A 22,165-nucleotide genomic window follows, 5' to 3' on the forward strand; every position below is an offset into this window, starting at 1 on the left:
CAACAAACACCTGTGTTTCAAGTGGCTTATTTTTATATTTTGTGCTTTAAAGACAAAACATTCGAGATTCTAATTTTATCTCTATTTTTTTTTAAGGTGCCACATTGCTCAGGCAGAGCTGAGCCCAAACCTCAGCCACTGTATGGTCCTGCTAGTGTAACATTTTCATTTAAAGCCCTCATATAAGCACAATTTCAGCACAGACAGCTCATCCTCAGACCTTTTGTTATAGAAATAACTTATATTCTCCTCACATACGTGTAGAGGGAAGAAAAAAACAAAGAAAACCCCCAACCCTACACCATGTTTTCTGTTCTGTCAGCACAACCAGAGCATAAAGCAGATAACAGGAAATAAAAACCCTTGCAAGAAACCCTGGGGCAGAGATGAAGGTACTTCAGCTTCTTATCTTTGTATTGGTCATGTGAAACCAACCAAATGCACATCAAAAAAGCAGAAGCAAAACTAGAAACACGGCCAAAGGTTTTCTGACAGTTGTGTGGCAGAAGACAGGGAGAGATGCAGGTTTAGTCCAGGGGTTGTTGATCTTTTCCCCAGGAGCGGTTAAACATGTATCCAAATTGATTAAGATCATGGGCTCCCTACAAAATTATCCTTGTGGAAATTTCCTGGCTTTTCCATCTTCTCTTTTCAACACCAATCTTTTATGGACCTTTCTGTCCCCTGCCCCATGCCCTGCTCCTGCCATTCCATCCTTTCTGAGTGCTACCAGACTCCAAAGCAGTCTTCTCCCTTCTCTCCAGAAGCAGCTGGGGTTCATCATACACACACATTTAAAAACAGAATCACAGAATCACAGAATCTTAGGGGTTGGAAGGGACCTCAAGAGATCATCGGGTCCAACCCCCTGCCAGAGCAGGATCACTCAGAACAGGTCGGACAGGACAGCATCCAGGTGGGTTTGAATGTCCCCAGAGAAGGAGACTCCACAGACTTTCTGGGCAGCCTGTCCAAGTACATGGTTACTCTTAGAGTGAAGAAGTCTCTCCTCATGTTGAGATGGACCTTCCTGTGTTCCAGTTTGTGCCTGTTGCCCCTTGTTCTGTTGCTGGGCACCATTGAGAAGAGTCTGGCCTCATCCTCTTGACATCCACCCTTTAGATACTTATAAACATTGATGAGATCCCCTCTCAGTCTTCTCTTCTCCAGGCTAAACAGCTCCAGCTCTCTCAGCCTTTCCTCACAGGAGAATTGCTCCAGTCCCCCTGTTCTTCCACTGGACTCTCCCAGAACTGGACAGGGGTCCCCAAAGGCTAGCTCAGATTTCTGTAGTAACTCAACACTCAAGTTTATTTCAGGGACATCCTGTCTAAGCTGTTCTTCACCAACATCATCAACTATCAAAAGAAATAATACACCTACGTTAGTGACTAAATGACACGAGTTGATATGATACCCCATCTGATGACTGATAGGCTTCCACTAACACAGAAATAGCACATCCTTATCTCTGCCTTTAACAGATTTTTTTGACCTGAAGCATAAAGAGTACAGTTTTAAAATCACAGACAAATGAAATGAAATCTCACTGATGCCAAGCCAGAAAACGGAGGAGGAGGAGGTGGGAATACCATGAAGGCTTAGGAAGAAGCCGGCAGCCAGTGCTGTGGAAGAACCTGTCCTCCAGGAATGTTACAAATTGAGGCTGAGGGAGCTGGGCTTGTTCAGCCTGGAGAAGATAAGGCTGTGGGGGGACCTCACTGCAGCCTTCCAGTCCCTGAAGGCAGCTTATAAGCAGGAGGGGATTCAACTTTTTGAAAGGATAGACAAGGGGGAATGGATTAAAACTAAAGGAGGGAAGGTTTAGATTAGATATTAGGGGGAAGTTCTTTACAGAAAGAGTGGTGAGGTGCTGGAACAGGCTGCCCAGAGAAGTAGCGGATTCCCCGTCCCTGGAGGTGTTCAAGGCCAGGTTGGATGGAGCCCTGGGCAACCTTGTGTAGATCCAGGCCTGAGGTTGGTGGCCCTGCCTGTGGCAGGAGGGTTGGAGCTCTATGATCCTTGGGGTCCCTTCCAACCCATGCCATTCTATGATTCCATGAATATATTTCAGATCAGCTGGTGCCACCTGCCAGTGGAGACACAACATGCTGCAGGTGAATAGCCCTCAGAACCACTGATAAGCAGAGGCCATCAAAACAGTTGAACTTTAAAAGGAAAAGCAGAGTCTCCTCTTATTTGATCTAGCCATAACCCAATCCGATAAGCAGCGTGCCTCCCCATTGTGTAACTACTCTTAGCCAATTAACCCTTAGAGTGATCAGCAGCTATCAAACTATTTAATATTTCTGTGACTTCTTCAGAGACAATCTCACTTTTTTTTCCTGCTTTATGAACCACTCTGGCCCCATCCTGACATGACACCAATAGAGCTGCTGAGGATGGAAATAACACCCCCTTCAAAAGCAGAGGCTTGTGGCCTGCAACCTGAATGAATCAGAGAAGGTTTGCTTGGTGGGGCTTTTTTGTATTTCTGGAAACAACTGAGTAAATGCAAACAAAATTTGGTTTCATTTGATTCTATGGGCAAATCATCACCTTTAATTTAAAAAGCATTATTCTTGTGATTTTGTGAAATCAGCCTCCTGAAACACAAGGGGCTGTTCCTGCGGGGGAACAAAATCCACTAATGGCACAAGCCAGCTCTGATTCCTCCACTCAAGGGCACAAAAAAAAAAGGACTGGATTTGCTTCCTTGCCAGCCTGTAAAATGTCCACCCACTGTAGACATGTTGGCAAGTGAGATACAGACAAGTGGGAGATCCATTAAATGCTGCTTCCTACTGATGCTGCAGGCCAATGGCGTTGTGTCCAGCACCCCTAAGGTTGCTCTTTGCAGGCACAGAAGGCTGATCACTGAAGAGAGGATGGCATCATACAGTATGGAATATCTCTGAACAGTTTGGATCAGCTGTCCTGGTTGTGCTCCCTCCCAACTTCTTGTGCACCTCCTGCAGAAAGTTCATTCCTCCTTTCTGGCATGGCCAGGGATGCTGAAAACTTAATTGTAAAACAGTGCTCAGCAACAACTAATCGTCAGTGTTATCAACACTATTTTCATACTAAATGCCAAATACAGCACTACATCAGCTTCTAGGAAGAAAATTAACCCTATCCCAGACAAAACCAGGACACCCAGATGTGCATGGCCCTGTACAAACCCAGTGTCTACAAGACACACCTTGCACCTTGCCTGTTGAAAACATTGGAAAACCTTCAACCCCAAGGTTTTCAGGACTCAGAGTCATTTAGAAGCTTGAGGAAACCCAGCATGGTCATGTCCCTAGAGATCTTCATGTTGCTAGCAGGCGGCTTTTGAGCCCTGGCACAGGGACTCATGCTTATAATTGCCCTTTTCCTCTATATACTTCAACTTGAACCTTTAATAGTCCTGCTTATCCTTCAATGCCTTCACTGTACCATGTGGCTGTTCGCTTACAAATATGGCATTGCCAGTGGGAAAGCTAATACGGATTTGAGTGCCCTCAGATAGCAAAAATGAACTCCTGTTTCCAGGATCTTGGCTGAGTTTTGCAGCTCCTGGATGCTCAGGTGAAAAAGGACAGTGGTTATACTTTGCTGAGTGCACCCCTCTGTGTGAGCATCGTAGGTCATGAAGGGGCAGGAGAACCCAGATGATGAATCCTGGCAGCAATCAAACATGGGGCAGCCACTAAATCACTGCAGAAAAACATCTACATTGTTTGTTGCACCCAACATAGCTCTTCTGAACCAAAATTCAAATAGCAAGGACTGACACTGATACCAGGTAAGGGAATACCCAGCACATTTACATTCCTGCACCTGCCCTGCCTTGAATAGGAGCGGTGCCAAGATGCCCCCACCCACCAGCTCTATAAAACTCCTGTCCCCATACGTGACACTCAGGGAACAGCAGCTGCCAACCTGCACTAAGCATCGGGGCAACAACCTGCTTTTCCAGCACAGCACCGCTACCCATCTTGGAGGATGGAAGAGTGCTACTCCCTGCAAGGCTTTAATGCCACTTCACACGATGTCGTAGCTCTCATCACCGTCACACTTCAGACGTTTGCTGGCATGTGGATAAATGCTTTCATCATTTATGTGCTTTGCACTGCTTGGCTCAAAGAGAAAAGCTTTAACTCTAATGAGAAGATCATGCTGTTTCTTGGGTGCACCAGGTTTTGGTATTTGGGCATCACATGGGTTTATTGCATTTTTTCAATCGTTTACCCCTGGTCCTTCTATGTTCACCCCATCCCCCAACTATTTGCAGCTATTCAAACCTTTTTAAACTCTTCCAACTTGTGGGTTTCTGCTTGTCTTTGTGGGTTTTACTGTGTAAAAATTGCAAATTTCAGGCACAACTTCTTCACCTACCTGAAATTTAAAATTGACAGGATGGTGCCGTGGCTGTTGTTGTGTTCCTTGCTTTTATCCCTGGTCATCTGCATCCTTGTCTACGACATCACTAACAAAGTACCCTGCAACAACTTCAACGCCACCACCCTAGGAAATTTCTGGAAGCTGACTGCCAGACTGGATGAACATTTTTTCCCTATTTTTTTTATCAGCGGCTTCGGGTTTGCCATCTCATTCCTGGCAGTGATGTCTTCAACCCTTCTCCTCCTCTTTTCTCTCTGGAAGCACAAATGCAAGATGCAAACAAACTCAGTGAAGGACCTCAGCATGGATGCCCACGTGAAAGCCATGAAATCCATTCTCTCCTTTTTCCTCATTTACAGCGTTAACTTTGTATGTTTAATCTTGACACTGGTTTATGCCACTAAGAAGGAAAATCCTGTGACGTTCTTTGTTTTAGTATTTCAGTATGTTTTTCCTGCTGTTCATTCCCTTGCTCTGATCTTCAGCAATCCCAAACTGGAAAAGTCCCTGCTGAGGGCTCTGTCGTGTGCTAAGTGCAAGGTTCGCAGGAGGTAGGAAATGGAAGAAAAGCCAGAACCCATTAAAAATGTGGATATTTTATTGCAAAACCCAAGACATTTAATCTATAAAGCAGCTCTCCAGCCAGTGTAGATGACACAAATATTCTGTTTTCATCACCAAAGTTAACAAAATGTCATTCAAGTTCTTTGAACTAAATTATTAGGAGTTAAATCAATTGTTACTCTAAATTGACTTAGATAATTCTTTGAGCCAAATTATTGCCAATATCGAAGTCATTTATACCTGATAAATAGTATAAATGATAAATTTATTCCATTGCTAGCTGCAAAAGGAGGATAACAATTCTGCAAACCTTCTAAATATGTTCTGGCATTTATTTGCTCACTGGAACTCCTTAACTCAATGACACGCTTATATCTCTTCTGGTTCACACTTAGTTCTGCCATGGCTGTATACTTTGCAACATCATGGGTTGTACCACTGTCCTGCATTGCTTTAGACCTTAGGTGTGAATATGTTGGTTGCTATTCTTTATAACATGCGTGGATGTGTTGGACACTGTTACTCACCAGAGGTGTTCACTGATTTATAAAGAGCAATGCAGAAATGGCCTTGGGGCAGACAGGTGGGGTGGAGAGCCCACTTCCCACCCTGACCTTATGTGTCCTCTCCCTGCACTGCTTCATGGAAAAACAGGGTTTCCCCTGCTCTGTGCAACTGCTCTCTTAGTCTGCTTTTTAGTTTCTGTGAGACCTGCTCTTACCAATGGGCTCTGGCTCAGTAACACACTGAGGAAGGTGCTGTTTGTGCAGGGTGTGCTGTGAAAGAAAGTCATGCTTTCATCTCATGGTCACCCACAGGCAGATGCCTGTGGTGTCCATGCCAGGGGTCCATGGAAGTCTCTGTGAGGCAAGGTCAAGGCTGCCCCGTGCCCAGGAAAGCCAGTTCTGCTGGATCTAATGGACCCACCACAGGACACAGCTCAGCCCATCAGTGATACTGGTGGCTCCTCTGGGAAAATATAATAAAGAAAGGGCAAAACGACTCCTGGAAGTGAGGAGTAAGGAAGATGGTGAGAAACAGTCCTGTGAAAAACAGGGTCAGAGAAGGAATGGGAGAAGGTGCTCCAGGTGCTCCTGGAAAGGAGCATGGTAGTGTAGATGTCCCACTGCAGCTTATGAAAGTCCATGGTGGAGCAGATATTCACCTGCAGCCTGTGGAGGGCCACATGCCAGAGGAGATGGAAACACCCTGAAGGACTGCAGAGGATGGAGAGCCCATGTGGCAGTGGGCTTATCCTGAAAGACTGCAGCCTATGGGAGGAATCTGTGCTGTAGCAGGGGAAGAGCATGAAGAGGAGGGAGTGGAAAAGACTATGTGTTATGAACTGACCACAGTCCCCATTCCTTGTCCCCCTGCCCCACTCAGGAGGAGGAGGCACTAGAGAAGTTGGCAGTGAAGGAGTGACGTTGAGCTGGGGAGAAGAAGGGGAGGTGAAAGTAAGGTGTTTTAGTTTTGTCTTTGTTCCTCAGCACCCTACTCTATTTTCAGTAGGCAATAAAGTAAATTGATTTTCCCCAAGTCAAGTCTGTTTTGCCTGTGACAGTAACTGTTGAGTGATCTCTCTGTCTTTATCTTGATCTATGTTTTTTTCCATCTCCTTTTGCACCCCTATTCTGTTGAGGAGAGTGAAGAGTGGCTGCATGGAGGTCTGGCAGCTGGCTAAGACCAACATACCACAACAGATTATCTGAACATGAAATAGTTCCAGCATGAACAGAACAAAACCTGAGTTGTTCACCTCTTTCAACAGCTCAGTCGAAGAGGAACATCTTACCTCATGCATTTTTCATGCATCTCAGCAGGTTTTGTTTCTGCTTTTGTTTCAAAACATTTGCATAGAAGGAGTGCATTTGCCAGGTGTGGAACATCAAACCTCTGAGGATTCTTGTAGCTCTAAGATATGCCCAAAATACTCTCCAGGGAGGCATCTCAGGCATAGCATTAGCCCTACCTGGCATGGATTCATTCAGTAAGAAGCCCTTGAGTTTTTCCTCTGCTGTGTTTTCAAGAACCTTTAATGCATTTCTACAAGCAGAAGGCTTCTCAGACCTTCTTTTTCCCTGAAAAGAGATGTAGTTGTTTTGTAGGATAACAGGTGAAAGGCTTACTAATGTCTATGTACTCTTTACTACAAAGCAACACAGAGGAAGAGTTTCTGCTCAGTGAACAGGAGTGGTCCCAGGATGCTAACTTGAAAAGTTGGAGTTAAGGCCAAAAAGCTTAGTTTGTAACTTTTACTCTAAGGCTTGCCTTTTCCCTGGGCAGAAGAGCACTCCCTTCCCTCTTTCTCTCCATCCCCACAGAAATGAAAGGGGAAGAGACTAATAAGAAAGAAAGTGTTTTCAAACCATTAACTTTCACTCTTTTCTGGGTTTTCTTGCAGTAGTAAAGCAAAAAGAATTACATTTGTGTTGTTTCTCTAGGAAGAAAGGGGGTGAGTCATCTGGTCAACACTGGACACTCAGAGCATGTTGACTTCAGCTGTTTGCCCTTATTTGCCGTTGTACTTATTAGATTGGATGCCAAACTCCACCGAGTCCCATTTCTACAGCAGGAACGCTCTGTGCCATCCCATGTCCTGACAGAGGCAGAGGTTAAACATCTCATCTGGACACAAAAGGCCTGTAAAGGACAGATACCACCACACCTTCCTTCTTGCCCTTCTGTTGCTCAGGACAGTTGATCCTTTAGCATTACAGTCCCAATTGCTCTCACAAAAGACCATGGAACATCCTTCTTACTCCCTACATCCCATGCACCAATGTCCCTCAAAAGCTCACACACCACAAGGCTCAGTAGGCAAAACCAGTATCTGACAGATATTCTCACATGGAAGAATGCAGCCCCAGCAAACTATGCTGAAGATACCTTCTTCCACCTCCATGAAACCCCCATGAACAGAATGCCAAACACAACATCACACCCACCCCACCACCCCCAAGATACACCATCCCTATCCATCTGGCACTGGAGGAGACAGGTTATAAACCAGCACCATCACAGTGCACAGCCCATAAAGTAGCTCACCAGAGAGACACACAATGGGGAAAATGGTCCTCAAACACAGGACCCTCCACCAGCTGGGCTCAGGGCTAGAAACAGGCCTGGTTTGTTTATCAGCATGGTGACAGGCACTCTGTCCCACATGTGTCCACTCACACTGTCACCAATTCAACAGCCAGGCCAACTGTGAATGGAGCTGATGTGGCTTGGAAAGTGGAAATGACTGTCATGGTTTAGCCTCAAATAGCAGCTGAGCTCCACAGGGCCACTTGCTAATTCCTCCTCCCAGCCCTAGTGGGATGGGGAGGGGGATCAGAAGAAAACAGTAAAACATGTGGGTTGGGATAAGGACAATTTACTTGGACAACAAAGGAAGAGGAAAACAACAACAACAATAAAAAAAAGACTCTGCACAATGCAATGTGCTCACTTCCCAGAGCCGGATGCCCAACCCATCCCTGAGCTGCGACTCCTCCCCCACCAGCTTCCCCCTTTGTATAGTGAACATGATGTCATACATATGGAATACCCTTTGGGTAGTTTGGGTCAGCTGTCCTGGCTGTGGAAATTAACTCTATCCCAGATGAAAACCAGGACGGTGGCAAAAGCCAAAGCTGGAGCTTGACTTGTTCACCCCCACACAGGCATCTCCAGTCATCTGAGAGGTCCTAGGGTATCTGAGACACCTGCACAGGGCCAGGAGCTACAGCACAGGACCTTCTGGAGACCTGCAGTATTAGCCTGGGTACTCAGGAGCACCTCCAGTGGCATTAGACATTTCAGTGCAGACAGAATAATTAGTCCTCAGAAATCTAGAAGAGGGAGATGGATCAGAGAGTTGTTGTTTGTGATTGTGATGCCTGAGTATTGTAGCTGGGTGTGAAGGACACCTGTAACCAAGGCACTCCAGAAGGAGCAGGTTTGGGTAGTGCAGGGCAAGCAGAGGGTAAGAGAGGCAGATGCATAAGGTGAGGGGAAGCAGACATGCAAAATACGCCAGAAGTCAATACGAATGGCTGCCCAGTGCTGACAGGGTATGGAAAACTGCTTTGTGTCAAACTCAATTTTTTTTAAGATTGAGAAGTGAGAGTTTAAAATGTTTTTGGCATGGAAGGTGTGTTGAGCAGAGGGATAGCTCAGGACTGGTTCCACAGCATTCTTCTAGGCACAGACAAAAATGGCCAGGGGCACTAAAGGATGTGCTCTAACTGTCTTGGCAGTCAGAGACTGTCTGGAAGTAGCAATGAAGAAGCACTTTTTTCCTTGTGCTGGGCCAGGAATGATAAATACAGGCTGTTAGACTGTTAGGCTGTTAGACCCATGTGGCTGGTAAAAGGTCAACATTAGTATCTCCCCTACAGCGAAAAGAAGCAATGACACCCTGCTCCCAAAGAAGAGAGACATGCAGACAGACAGACACACTTCCACCTGCTCCCTGTCAGTGACAGTATTTTCCATATATTACAAATTGCATTCTTTTGTCCATCTGTTTCTCAAGGCCACCCACATTTCACCCCACAGATACACCCGAGGTCTACCGGTGTCTCTGCTCTGCGCTGCAAGTTCTCAGTGGCACCAAACAGTCAGCAGACACTACTGCTTCCTCCTTTTCTTTTCATTTTTCTTTGGAACACAGGGCGTGTAGTTCTCCCAAAAAACTGGTGGATTTCTCTTAATCTCTTCTTTCTTGAGTTCCCATTCTTCATCTCTCTCATCTAAGGGGATGCCTTTCATTGCAGCTGTCCTGCGATAGTTTCTGCTCTCCACCTCTGCTCTGGGGAAGAAAGCAGGAGTGCATCTTCAGACACTGAGCACAGCACAGTCACACAACTGTTCACAGTCACAGCACCATTCACAGTCACAGCACCGTTCACAATTACACCACCGTTCACCACCGGCCCGATCAGGGGATTGTGTGTTCACACAGTCACAGCACGGCTGCCAGCAATACCTGAGAAAACCCTGGGGCTCACCCCAAATCCAACAGCATTCAGCACCCCAGGAACTCACTGAAAGCTGGGCCGAAGCTGCAGGCTGAATATGAGCCAGCAGCGTGCCCGGGCGTCCCCCAAGAAGGCCAACGGCATCTTGGCTTGTATCAAAAACAGTGTGGCCAGTAGGTCTGGGGAGGTGACTGTGCCCCTGTACTCAGCATTGGTGAGGCTGCACCTCAAGTACCATGTCCAGTTCTGGGCTCCTCACCATAAGAAGGACATTGAGGTCCTCAAGTGAGTCTAGAGAAGGGCAACCAGGCTGGTGAAGGGGCTGGAGGGCAAATCCTATGAGGAGCAGCAGAGGGAGCTGGGGATGTTTAGCCTGGAGAAGAGGAGGCTGAGGGGAGACCTTATCACCACCTACAACTACCTGAAGGGAGGTTGTAGAGAGGTTGGCGATGGTCTCTTCAGCCAGGGGACAGGAGATAGGAGATAAGACAAGGCGAAATGGCATGAAGCTGGGCCAGGGCAGGTTTTGATTGGACATTAGAAACAATTTTTTTACTGAAGGAGTTGTCAGGGCCTGGAGCAGGCTGCCCAGGGAGGGGGTTGAGTCACCTTCCCTGGATGTGTTTAAAAAAAGGGTAGATGAGGTACTTAGGGATATGGTTTAGCATAGGATGGGAATGGTTGGACTTGATAATCTTCAAAGGTCTCTTCCAACCTTTTGATTCTGTGATTCTGTGATTCTGAAGTGGTAAACCTTCAATAAGGATCTACAGTCTGATCAGGCTTGTACCATTGGAATCATAATTTCAACCATAACAAGCTCTCAGGGGCTGGTGGTGTGAATCTGTGTGCTGCTACATAGCGTTAAGCACACTTAATGCAGTTGTACATCATATATTAACTCACTACAACCACCACATTTTCATTTCACTTTTTGAACTGCTCATTCATTAAGTGCAAGAAATTCTTAATGCCAAACATCAGGTCTGAAAACAGCTGGAATTTGGGAGGGTTTGTACATAGCTATACTTTATAGATGACCTCTTAACTTCAGAAATTCTCCAATCCTAATCCAAATCAACCCTGAAGTTTTGCTGAACTTTGCATTCAAATCCGGAACTGAACTTTACAATTCATCCCTATTTCTGCTTTTTTTTTCAAATAGTAACTTGAATTAAACCATATCACAGAAAGAAGGCTGTGCTGCAGAGGTTCACATTTTGCATGGGAAAACGTTATTTGGAGGAAATAATTTTCCACAGTCCAGTATCTCCACATGCAAATCATTCACAGCTCTACCTCTGGTTTCTAGCTGTGTTATCTTCATGACTTCAAGCATGAAACCTCTGGATTTCAGACATATCACCCACACAGACCCTGGGATTTCCAAGTCAGCAGTGTATTTGATTTGGTATCTGTTATTTACCAAAGTCCTATTTTTTTTTGGTGATAGGACAAGGGGCAATGACTTCAAGCTGAAACAGGGAAGGGTTAGGTTAGAGGTTAGGAAGAAATTCTTAACTGTGAGGGTGGTGATGCCCTGGCACAGGGTGCCCAGAGAGGCTGTAGCTGCCCCTGGATCCCTGGCAGGGTTCGAGGCCAGGCTGGATGGGGGTTTGGGCACCCTGGGCTAGTGGAGGGTGTCCTTGCCCATGGCAGGGGTTTTGGAATTTGATGGACATCGAGGTCTCTTCCAACCCAAAATAATCTACATTACTATGATATTTGTATATTTTCTACTAAACAAACACAGTCCCACATCTTCAGAGAAGGACACTATACAAGCTAACTTGAAAATAAACATGCTTCACATTAGTTTTCCTATAGACTTGAAATACCAATGTTTTTTCATTACACTTCCACTGCAAACAAAGAAAGTCAATTAAAACCCACTTTCACCAAGACCAAAGTGCTCTTTTGAGCAATAGAATAATTTATTTTTTTAATCACCTCAGTTATGGTTTTGTTAATCACAGCCATTAAATATTTTTCCTATTAATTGCTGCTTTCTCTTTACACATGCCTGGCACTGACACAGCCAATTATTTTGGAAAAAATATGAACCCAGAATAAAAAAAACAGATAGCTGCTTTCTGCATGTTGTAGGCACTGAGGAATTTTAGAAGAACAAGTAAATCTATCCTTTGTGTCCAACTCACACAGCCACATGGAATGCTTTGGGCTGGAAGGGACTTCTGAAGATCATTTAGTCCAACCCTCAGGTTTCAAGTCACTGAAAGTTTCTTTCAGTTCTCTTTCCAAAAAAAAAACCCCAAACCAACCCCAAAAGCAAAACCTCAGGCTTTCTTCTCTTTCTCAAATCAGTGGTAAGCAAGAGAAAGTCCTGGAAACATAGGAGCCACTGTGATGGGTTGACATGGGTCATCTGCCAGATGACCACCCAGCCTCTCTCTTACTGCCCCTCCTCAACAGGAGGGTAGAAAGATGGAAAAGCTTTTGGGTCAAAATAAAGACATGGAAAGACTGATTATTGTCATGGGCAAAACAGACTTGGGAAAAATCAATTTAGGATAATGAGCAACATAGACAAAATTAAACCATCTCCCTCCCAACTCCTCCCCCTCCCCAGCTCAACTTCACTCCTTCATTCCCAACTCCTCTACCTCCTCCCTGCAAGTGGTGCAGAGGGAGCAGGGGTTGTAGTCAGTTCATAATGCTTCATCTCCACAGCTCCCTCTCCATGAGCCGCAGGTCCTTTGGAGCATGTCCATGTGCTGTAGCATGGGGCTCTCCATGGGCTACACTGTGGATATGTTCTCCACCATGGTCTACTGTGGGCTGCAGTGTGGATATGGGGTCCATCATGGTCCTTCATAGGCTGCAGGGGAGTCTCTGCCTTGGAACCTGGAACATCTGCTCTTCCTCCTCCCCCTCTGACCCAGGTGTTTCAGGGCTGTTTCTCACACCTCCTCCCTCACCCCTCACTGCTGGGCAGTATTTTTGCCCCTTCTTAAACCTGTTTTCCCAGAGGAGCCACCAGCATCGCTGATCGGCTGAGCTGTGTCCTGCAGTGCGTCCCCCAATCTCTTCTCACAGACACCCCCTGCACCCCCCCACTGCCAGTACCTGGACACAGACAGAATCACAGAATCACGGGGGTTGGAAGGACCTCGAGAGATCATCGGGTCCAACCCCCCTGCCAAAGCAGCTCCCCAGCTCATATTGCACAGATAGGCATCCAGATGGGTCTGGAATATCTCCAGAGATGGAGACTCCACCACCTCCCTGGGCAGCCTGTCCCAGGGCTCTGTCACCCTCACTGTGAAAAAGTTTTTCCACACGTTGGTGCGGAACTCCCTGTGCTCCAACTTGCAGCCATTGCCCCTTGTCCTGTCTCCACAGACCACTGAAAAGGGGCTGGCCATTTCCCCCTCCATCCCATACTTAAGATATTTATAAACATTTATAAGGTCCCCCCTTAGTCTTCTTTTCTCCAGGCTGAACAGTCCCAGCTCACTCAGCCTTTCCTCATAGGGGAGGTGCTCCAGGCCCTTAATCGTCTCCATAGTCCTTCTCTGGACTCTCTCCAGGAGATCCCTGTCTTTTTTATCCCAGGGAGCCCAGAACTGGACACAATACTCCAGGTGGGGCCTGACCAGGGCAGAGTAGAGGGGGAGGATCACCTCCTTTGATCTGCTGGCCACACTCCTCCTGATGCACCCCAGGATCCTCTTAGCCAGCAGGGCACACTGCTGGCTCATGGCCAACCTGTCATCTACCAGGACTCCCAGGTCCTTCTCCACAGAGCTTTTCTACAACAGGTCATCCCCCAGCCTGTACTGATACAAGCAGTTATTCCTTCCCAGGTGCCAGACTCTACACTTGCTTTTCTTGAACCTCATCTGGTTTCTCCCAGCCCAGCTCTCCAGTCTGTCCAGGTCTCGCTGGATGTCAGCGCAGTGTCCTGCGTGTCAGCCACTCCTCCCAGCTTTGTATCATCGGGTACTTGCTGAGGGTGGATGCTGTTCCCTCATCAAGGTTGTCAATGAAGATATTAAACAGGACTGGACCCAACACTGAGTCCTGTATGTATATACACACATAGAGACAAATATATTTATATGGTGGGGGGTGTGTGTTTGTGTGTGTGTGTATAAATATATATAGATGTGTGTGTGGATATGTATTAGACAACAGGAGCCTTTGGTGCAGTTTCAGTGCTCATCATGTTGCAGAGAAGCTGGCAGCAGACATGACCCACCAGTCTCTGTGTCAAAGAATCACACAGAATCCGTAGAATGCGTTATGTTGGAAGGGAACTTTAGAGGTCATCTAGTCCAAACCCCCTGCAGTGAGCAGGGACATCTTCACTAGATCAGGTTGCTCAGAGACCCATCAAGCCTCACCTTGAGTATCTCCAGGGTTGAGGCCTCCACCACCTCTCTGGGCAGCCTGTGCCAGTGATCCACCACACTCATACTGATGAAGTTTTTCCTAAGATCCAACCTAAATATCTCCTTTTTGAGTTTAAAACCATCACCCCTCATCCTATTGCTCCACGTCCTCATGAACAGTTCTTCCCCAGCTTGCTTTCAGGGACTGGAAGACCACTATAAGGTGTCCTCGCAGCCTTCCCTTCTCCAGGCTGAACAAGTCTGACTCTTTCAGCCTGTCTTCATAGGAGAGGTGCTGTAGCCCTTTGATCATTTTTGTGGCCCTCCTCTGATGCACTCCAACAGCTCCATGTCCTTCTTGTGCTGAGGGCTCCACAGCTGGTCACAGCACTCCAGGTGAGGTCTCCCCAGAGCAGAGCAGCAGAATCACCTCTCTCAATCTCCTGGCCACACTTCTGGTGATGCAGCCCAGGATGTGGTTTGCCTTCTGTGCTGCAGATGCACATTGGTGACTCATGTGCAACTTCTCATCCACAAGTACTCTTAAGTCCTTGTCCTCAGGGCTGCCTTCCAGCACACCATCTCCTAACCTGTGTCACCTCAGTGGCATTCCTGGCAGCTCTCACAGCAATCAGGCTAAGGCTTTTAAGAAAAAACCCCAAACAACCCTCATGCAAATTATATGTTTGTTACTCAGAAGCAGCTGTATTTTGAAGGCTGTTTCCTGTTCTTTGCATGTCTATGCAAACCTCAGTGAGTGGTATGGATATTCTGTAGCAGAATATTCCTAATATTTCCATGTTTGCAATATTTCCATGTCAATACATGTAATATTTCCATGTTGATGCAAAGAGTCCCTGGCACAGAGCAGTTGCTCAGCCTGTGTGTCTGCTCAGGCAGCCAGCAGCACCTGGGTCGGACATGGAGCATGCAAGGATCGTGGTGGTGCTAGGAGGGGGGGAACTGGGAGGGATTTGGATGCCCACAGCCCTGTTTAGATATACGTCAGCCCTGCATTTGGCACAGGCTGTTATTTTTAAAATTACCTTTTCTGTCTCTTTTGCATGACAGACAGATATCCAAAACTGACAGTGATGCTCTGTAACAAAATATCCCTCTGTATTTACATGCCAGTGCCACAGACACCAGGAACAGAGGGCAGACCCACACTGTGCTCTGCAGCATCAGTGTGCAGACACACACATACTCAGTTTCTGCCTGCAGCACCCATCAGTACCTCCCAGCTCCCCTTGGAGCAAAGGAGCCCTGCCTGACCATGGACATCACCTCTGGGACCTTCTGCATACCTGCAGGAGCAGAAGGTGACTGTGGTTATACTTAAAATGCCAGGAATTCCCCCTAGTTACCTGCAAATTTATGATGTGAGGAGATGAAACTATTGTGTGAGGCTGTTTATAGCTGTGGTTATAAATTACAGTGGTTGGCCTTAACAAAAAGGGATCCTGAGCCCTGCTGATAAACTCCTGGCTGCCCACAGGCTGCATTATGGCTGCAAGGTGGTCAGAGAGGCCTCTTGTGTCTTATAAACCTAAGCAGGGGCATTCAAAGTGCTTTCCCAGTTACTGAGCTCTCCTAGCCATGCTCCTGGCTGAGCCACGCAGCCACAGGGCAAGTCTTCCACCTTAAATTCGTCACCCACCTCAGAAAGCCTGCCATCAGCTATGTAAGTCACCCTAGGCTGTTGTTTAGGTGGCTCAGACCAGGGTGTCAATCATCCTGCCATCATCTTTCTCCCAGCCGCCTCTACCAGCACAGGCATCTCTGCCTCTCAGCATCACCCAGGCAACTCTCCAGCCTTGCGGTCACCTCACCACCACGGCCCTGGGGCACAGCCAAGACAGAGCAAACACTGCAGATCTGGCAGGAGCTGATAGGCAGGATTTAATGGTGAGATTAGTGCAAAAATAGCAGCACTAAATGGGTAAGCAATTGCTATAAATGATTAATCAAGGGCCACAAGCCTGCAGACCTTTCACTCTCTAGGACAGACAATATTTACCTGCTCTGATACAGAAACTGAGCAAATCAAGTGCTGAGGGCAGCATAATGGGAAAATCCTTCTCTGGAAGTGTCTTGGGTTTGGCCAGGATAGAGTTAATTTTCTTTCTAGTAGTGGGTGGAATGTTGTGTTTGGGAGTTACAATGAGATCAGTGCTTGTAACACACTGAAGTTTCTAGTTGTTGCCAAGGACTTTTCAGTTGTTCATGCTGCCCTGCTAAGGAGAAGCGTGGGGCACCCAGGGAGCCGGGAGGGGACACAGCCAGGACAGGTGACCCAAACTAGCCAAAGAGGGTATTCCATGCCAATTACATCATGCTTATCATAAAGGGGGGCTGGTGGGGGGAGGAGAGCACAGCTCCAGGATGCGAGGTTTTGGGTATGGTCCAGTTTTGGGACAGCTGAGCTGTATGGCCTGAGCTGTGCGGTTCAGTGAGAAACTGCATCGCGCATCACCAGTTCTGTGTATTTCACTGTAAAGTCTTGTTGTAGTTATATCTCCCTCTCTGCTGTCCCAGAGGTTTGGGTTTTTTTGGTTTGCTTTTCTCTCCCTTCCTCCCCCACCTCCCCCCAAATCCCCTCCTCCCCCCTGCTACACCCTCTCAGAGAGAGCAGCTGCCTGGTGCTCGGCTCTGGGCTGGGCTGAAACCACAACAGGAAGAAAGTTCCCCACTCTCAAAGAACTGTCAAACCTGAGCTCCTCCCTGCCAGGGTCTGGGTAGTAAAAATATCATTAGCAAAGCTCAGGTATCATTTCCTTCTTGTTTAAACATCTTTAAACTGAAGGTCTAAGGACGACATGAGTTGTTTTTTCTGTGTAGGAGGAAGGTGATGAGCAGTGAGGGTTTGCAGCACATCAGGTCCATAAACAGAGAGGTTTTAGCTGTAAGGTCTCCTGGATGTGGGGTGGGCAACTAAAATACACAGATCCCATTAACTTACATAACACGTAGAAAGGGATCTTTTTGGGTGTCTCTTCCTATGTAAGGGCGGTGATGCTGCATCAGGATTAAAAGTGGGCATGGGGTATTCCAGCAGGAACCAACAAGCTGTAAAAGTACAGGATCAGGACAGAAGTACCTACAGAAAGGTCTACATGGATTAATGAAAGGTGGTGTTTGGTAGGCACTGGCCAACTCAAGCATTTGCCCAGCCACCATGCCTGATTTTGAACTTTTGAATGCTACAAAAGGTTCCAGTTAAGGACTATGGTGGGATTGCAAATTCACAGAAACAAACAGGGGAGGAAAAGCCTCTGGGTGCTCTCAGCACATGCAAGTTTCACAAGTGATGTATTTAAATCCTAGGTAACATGTGGTACTACACCATGCGCTGAACAAGCTCCATTAGCCTCTGTCCCACTGCAGGTACAGGACAGAGCTCAGACCTCTGGAGAACACTGTTCTGGCCCAGGGAACAGCTTGGCAAGGATGAAAATGTCTGTGAGCCAAATCAGTGGTTGAAAAAGAGGAATGGTAATTGGGAATCTTTTAAAAACATGTTACTCATTGCACACGGTGTCACAGTGATACTTGCCAACTCTTAAGACAATAAGGATGCTTCTAAAATTTGAAACTAATATGTGGCCACCCTGTGAACAGATCAAACGGTGTCATTTTCAATAATTACATTAAAAAAAAAAAAAAAGGATGGCTCTGTTCTTTGCTACAAGAGAAGCCAAGTGATAAATGTACACTAACATCAACTGGCAAAGGGCCGTCCTTGAACAATTCAACCTGTGTATCCAGTACTGACCTGTCTCAGGGGTTAATACTTGTCAGTTCCTACTTTCATTTCCATTGCTTAATAATGACTCTATTATCCTTGTGAAAACAATGATGTCACAAAGTGATAAGGATTTTGAAAACATACCAAGGCAAACCACAGTAAGCAGTGGAATACATGAATGGCTTCCAAATGGCTTCCCTATGACAAAGACCCTGATTTGCTTATCTACTACTCATGCTTGATGGCTTTAATTATAGAATCACGGGAACATGGAATGTTTTAGATTGGAAGGGACCTTTAAAGACCATCTGGTCCAACCCCCTGCCGTGGGTAGGGACACCTTTAACTAGATCAGGTCGCTCAGAGCCCCACCAAGCCTGACCTTGAATGTCTCCAGGGATTGGGCCTCCACCACCTCTCTGGGCAACCTGTGCCAGCGATCCACCACCCTCATATTAAAGAACTGCTTCCTAATGTCTAATCTAAACCTGCCCTCCTCTAGTTTAAAACCATTGCCCCTCGTCCTATTGCTACATCCCCTTGCAATATAATAATGACGGGCTTGAAGTGAAAAGGTAAGCAACACATTTGGGTGGAAAAGTAAGCAACATATTAATTCTGGTCCTCTTTATAGCAGTCAGTTTAATTTTCATTGCTGGAGCCCTGCCAGCTGCTGCAGTAGGACCAGCAGTACTCACTTTTCTAAGAACCTGGAGCAGTCCTGGTGACCGTAGATTTCCGCAAGCCTCTTGGGAGTGTCGCCGAAGAGGTCGGCCGCGTCCATGGCCGCGTGCAGGGAATGAAGGGTGCGAAGTACCCTCAGTCTGCCTGACTTGGCCGCAAAGTGGGCTGGAGTCCAGCCCACATCACTCCGCAGGCAATGCCGGGCACCGTGATCCATGAGGAGCTTGACCAGTTCTGATTGCCCTGGTGTTGGGCAGCAAAACAGGGAGAGAAGAAGCACCTGCATTAGACTTTAAACCTTCAGGATGCAGAACACGGTCACACACAGTTGATCATAATTCCCTCAGCCCTGTCATAATGGATTTTACCCATGACCTGGCCATTTGATGTATCAAAGAAACGATCCTCATCAGAAGATGATGATTTTTTTTCCAAACTAGGCTGCTTCCATCAGCATTTTACAACAAAAACAACAATTAAATGAAGAAAAGCTTTCTACTACTTTCTGAGCAGCACATCTCAGTTAGTCATTGACCAATTGCCTATTAACTATTTCATTTTGGTTTTTACCTCAAAACAAAATAAAATTTAAACATTAAAAACTTGTAAAACCTGTGAATAGCTTTACTAAAACAAAGGATTGTTTGGTAGGAGAGAAAGAAATTGCTTTTCATTCACATTTGTGTTTTTCTAACTTGTGGAATTCCTTGAAGTAGCAAGTGGCAAGTAGCACTTCACACTGCCTTGAGTGAGCTACGTTATTCCCAATGGCATCTAAGCCATGCCAGTCTCACCATCGCCATCATTGCTCAAGTGACAGGAGATAGGACAAGGGAAAATGGCACTAAGCTGCACCAGGGAAGGTTCAGATGTTAGGAAAAAATTCTTTACTGAAAGAGCTGTTGGGATGTGGAACAGGCTGCCCAGGGAGGGGGTTGAGTCACCAACCCTGGATGTATTCAAAAGACAGGTAGATGACGTGCTTAAGGATATAATTCAGTAGAGGGCAGGAATGGTTGAACTCAATGATCTTAAAGGTCTTTTCCAACCTAGTGACTCTGTGATCACCATCATCATCATCATCTAAAATAGCTCAGCTGCTCCACAGATGAGTAATAATCCATCAGGGCAAAAGTAAAATACAGTGTCAAGTGTAAACCAGCAAATCACATACTTCACAGACACCACAATGTGAGATCTCAGCGTGCAACAAACACCCTAGCACGGGGAAGCACAAGTCCAGCTTCCCATTTTACTCTGCAGACAATTATACATTATATATAGAATCATATAATAACCAGGTTGAAAAAGACCTTTGAGATCATTGAGTGCAACCATAGATATTGTTGCATTCATCTCTTTTTCTGGGCTGCAAAGGGATTTTTGACTTCAACAGTCACTTCAGATGGTTAAGGACCAAGTGGAAGTGGCAAACAGCTCTGGTTTTGCGTGGACCAGGTAGGATAAAGGAGGGCAATGTAAACCACACTGGAATTATTTTGTTCTGCTGGCATAAGTACAGTGGGTTTGACTTTCTGCTCATTTGTGCAGGTGTACATGAGAAATAACTCCTCTGCACCAAATGAAATGACCTCTTAGAAACATAATGTGGGGGACAGTAGACATGCTATATGTACATCACAGAATCACAGAATCACAGAATCACAGGCGTTAGAAGGGACCTCCAGAGATCATTGAGTCCAACCCCCCTGCCAAAGCAGGCTCCCTAGGACAGGTCACACTGGTCGGTGTCCAGATGGGGCTGGAATATCTCCAGAGAAGGAGACTCCACACCCCCTGGGCAGCCTGTCCCAGGGCTCTGTCACCCTCACTGTGAAAAAGTTCTTCCACATGTTGGTGTGGAACTTCCTGTGCTCCAACTTGCAGCCATTGCCCCTTGTCCTGTCTCCACAGGCAACTGAAAAGGGGCTGGCCATTTTCCCCTGCATCCCACACATCAGATATCTATAAACATTAGTAAGATCCCCTCTCAGTCTTCTTTTCTCAAGGCTGGACAGCCACAGTTCTTTCAGCCTTTCCTCATAGGCAGGGTGCTCCAGGCCTTTAATCATCTTCATAGCCCTTACATATCATGTAGGTTCTAAATTTCCACATCACAGGAAAAAAACCAAACTAAAAAATCACTTTGGTAGTAACCCCATAAATTATCTTGAAGGCAAAGTCCCCATTAAATTGGTATTTTTCTTTTTTTGCTCAGTAAGTACAAAATGATCAGGTACAAGCAGTAATTGCCATCATAACAAGATGTAATTACAATCAGCATCACCTTTTACAACACTGGTTCCCATAGGTAACAGAGCAGGGGGTGCCCTTACCTTTTGCAGCAGCCCAGTGCAGTGGGGTCTTGTCGTGCCAGTCAACATCCTTGTGATTTGGGTCACAGCGCCCTGTCCTCAGGATCTCATCCACCAGGTCGTAGTCCCCCAAAGCCACAGCTTCATGGAGCTCTGTCATGCTGCACACTTCAGGAAGGTGCCTGGAAAGAAGTGATGGTTGCTTAGTGGGTGTTCGCTGATGTATCGGCTTCTCTTGAGAGCAATTTTAACAGATCAAGCAGGATCTGGGCTAAAAAGGAGACATGTAATGTGAGACACCAGGATTTATCCAGAAATAAGGAAAAAGGAATGAGAGAAAAAAATAATTAAAAAATTATTATTTACCTTCAAACTGGAGATAGTAGACTGGTGGTTTGCAGTCATGGAAACCTGGAGCAACGGGCAGCCCTTTATAGAAAGGACTCGTAGACAAATCCACATTGCATTTCTCAAGGATGTTGCTAGCAAGCAGCCAGCTCAGGTCAAACTTTTGGCACAAGTTTGTTGGTACTCACTTACCATGGAAACTGGCTCCTCCCCTGCCAATGCTGCAGATCCATTATTGGTGGCATTTTATTGCAATGAAAGAGACGCCTGGGCAAGTACCTTCTGGTGTTCTTAGGTGCAAATAACATTGCTATGGGATCTTGCTTAAAAACCTTGTCTCCATAGCAATGTTTGGCACTTTCTGGTCCCACACAACAGGTGTCCACCAAGAAACACAGGCACATCTTCGGCCCCTACAAGGCTGAGGATTTCCATAACTATTCCCACGCTGGGGAATATTTCCCAGCTGCTTTGCTGGAAGGGAGTTTAAGCAGCTTGCAAGGATCACTACACTACCCCAGCATCCTGAGGATGGAAACACTGCCATATTTTCTCCAGTCTGGACAAATCACCAGGGAGAAAAACTTTTATATTTCCATATCAACAGCTGGTCTTGAGCTCATTAGTCCTGTTCTCCACATAAAACACAAGAGTTTTAGGATTTGCTCCAGCTTTTGCATTGCATTTACTTCATGGAATAATTTTCCCAGATTGGAAAGAGTGAGACTTCCATGTTCAGCACGTTGGCAAGGAAGAACATTAGAACTTGCAGAAGCTGATGTGGTGAGGGAAGGT

At 46.3% G+C, this 22,165-nt stretch overlaps 2 protein-coding genes across 2 annotated transcripts; one reads left to right on the forward strand and one right to left on the reverse strand.

Moving 5' to 3' along the window:
• Window positions 1-3,990: 3,990 nt before the first annotated feature.
• On the forward strand, window positions 3,991-4,944 carry LOC311190506 (taste receptor type 2 member 9-like; the record flags this gene model as incomplete). The annotated part of the gene is made up of 1 exon (XM_084262442.1): window positions 3,991-4,944. The coding sequence occupies one exon, from the start codon at window positions 3,991-3,993 to the stop codon at window positions 4,942-4,944; it is 954 nt and encodes a 317-aa protein (XP_084118568.1).
• A 4,626-nt stretch (window positions 4,945-9,570) lies between these two features.
• Window positions 9,571-21,182, reverse strand: ANKRD66 (ankyrin repeat domain 66; the record flags this gene model as incomplete). Its single annotated transcript, XM_084261692.1, has 3 exons — window positions 9,571-9,751; window positions 18,722-18,950; window positions 21,044-21,182. The coding sequence occupies 3 exons, from the start codon at window positions 21,180-21,182 to the stop codon at window positions 9,571-9,573; spliced, it is 549 nt and encodes a 182-aa protein (XP_084117818.1).
• Between the last annotated feature and the right edge of the window lie 983 nt (window positions 21,183-22,165).

The sequence above is a fragment of the Gallinula chloropus genome (assembly GCF_964237585.1).
Source record: "Gallinula chloropus genome assembly, chromosome: 3".
NCBI classification, from domain to species: domain Eukaryota; kingdom Metazoa; phylum Chordata; class Aves; order Gruiformes; family Rallidae; genus Gallinula; species Gallinula chloropus.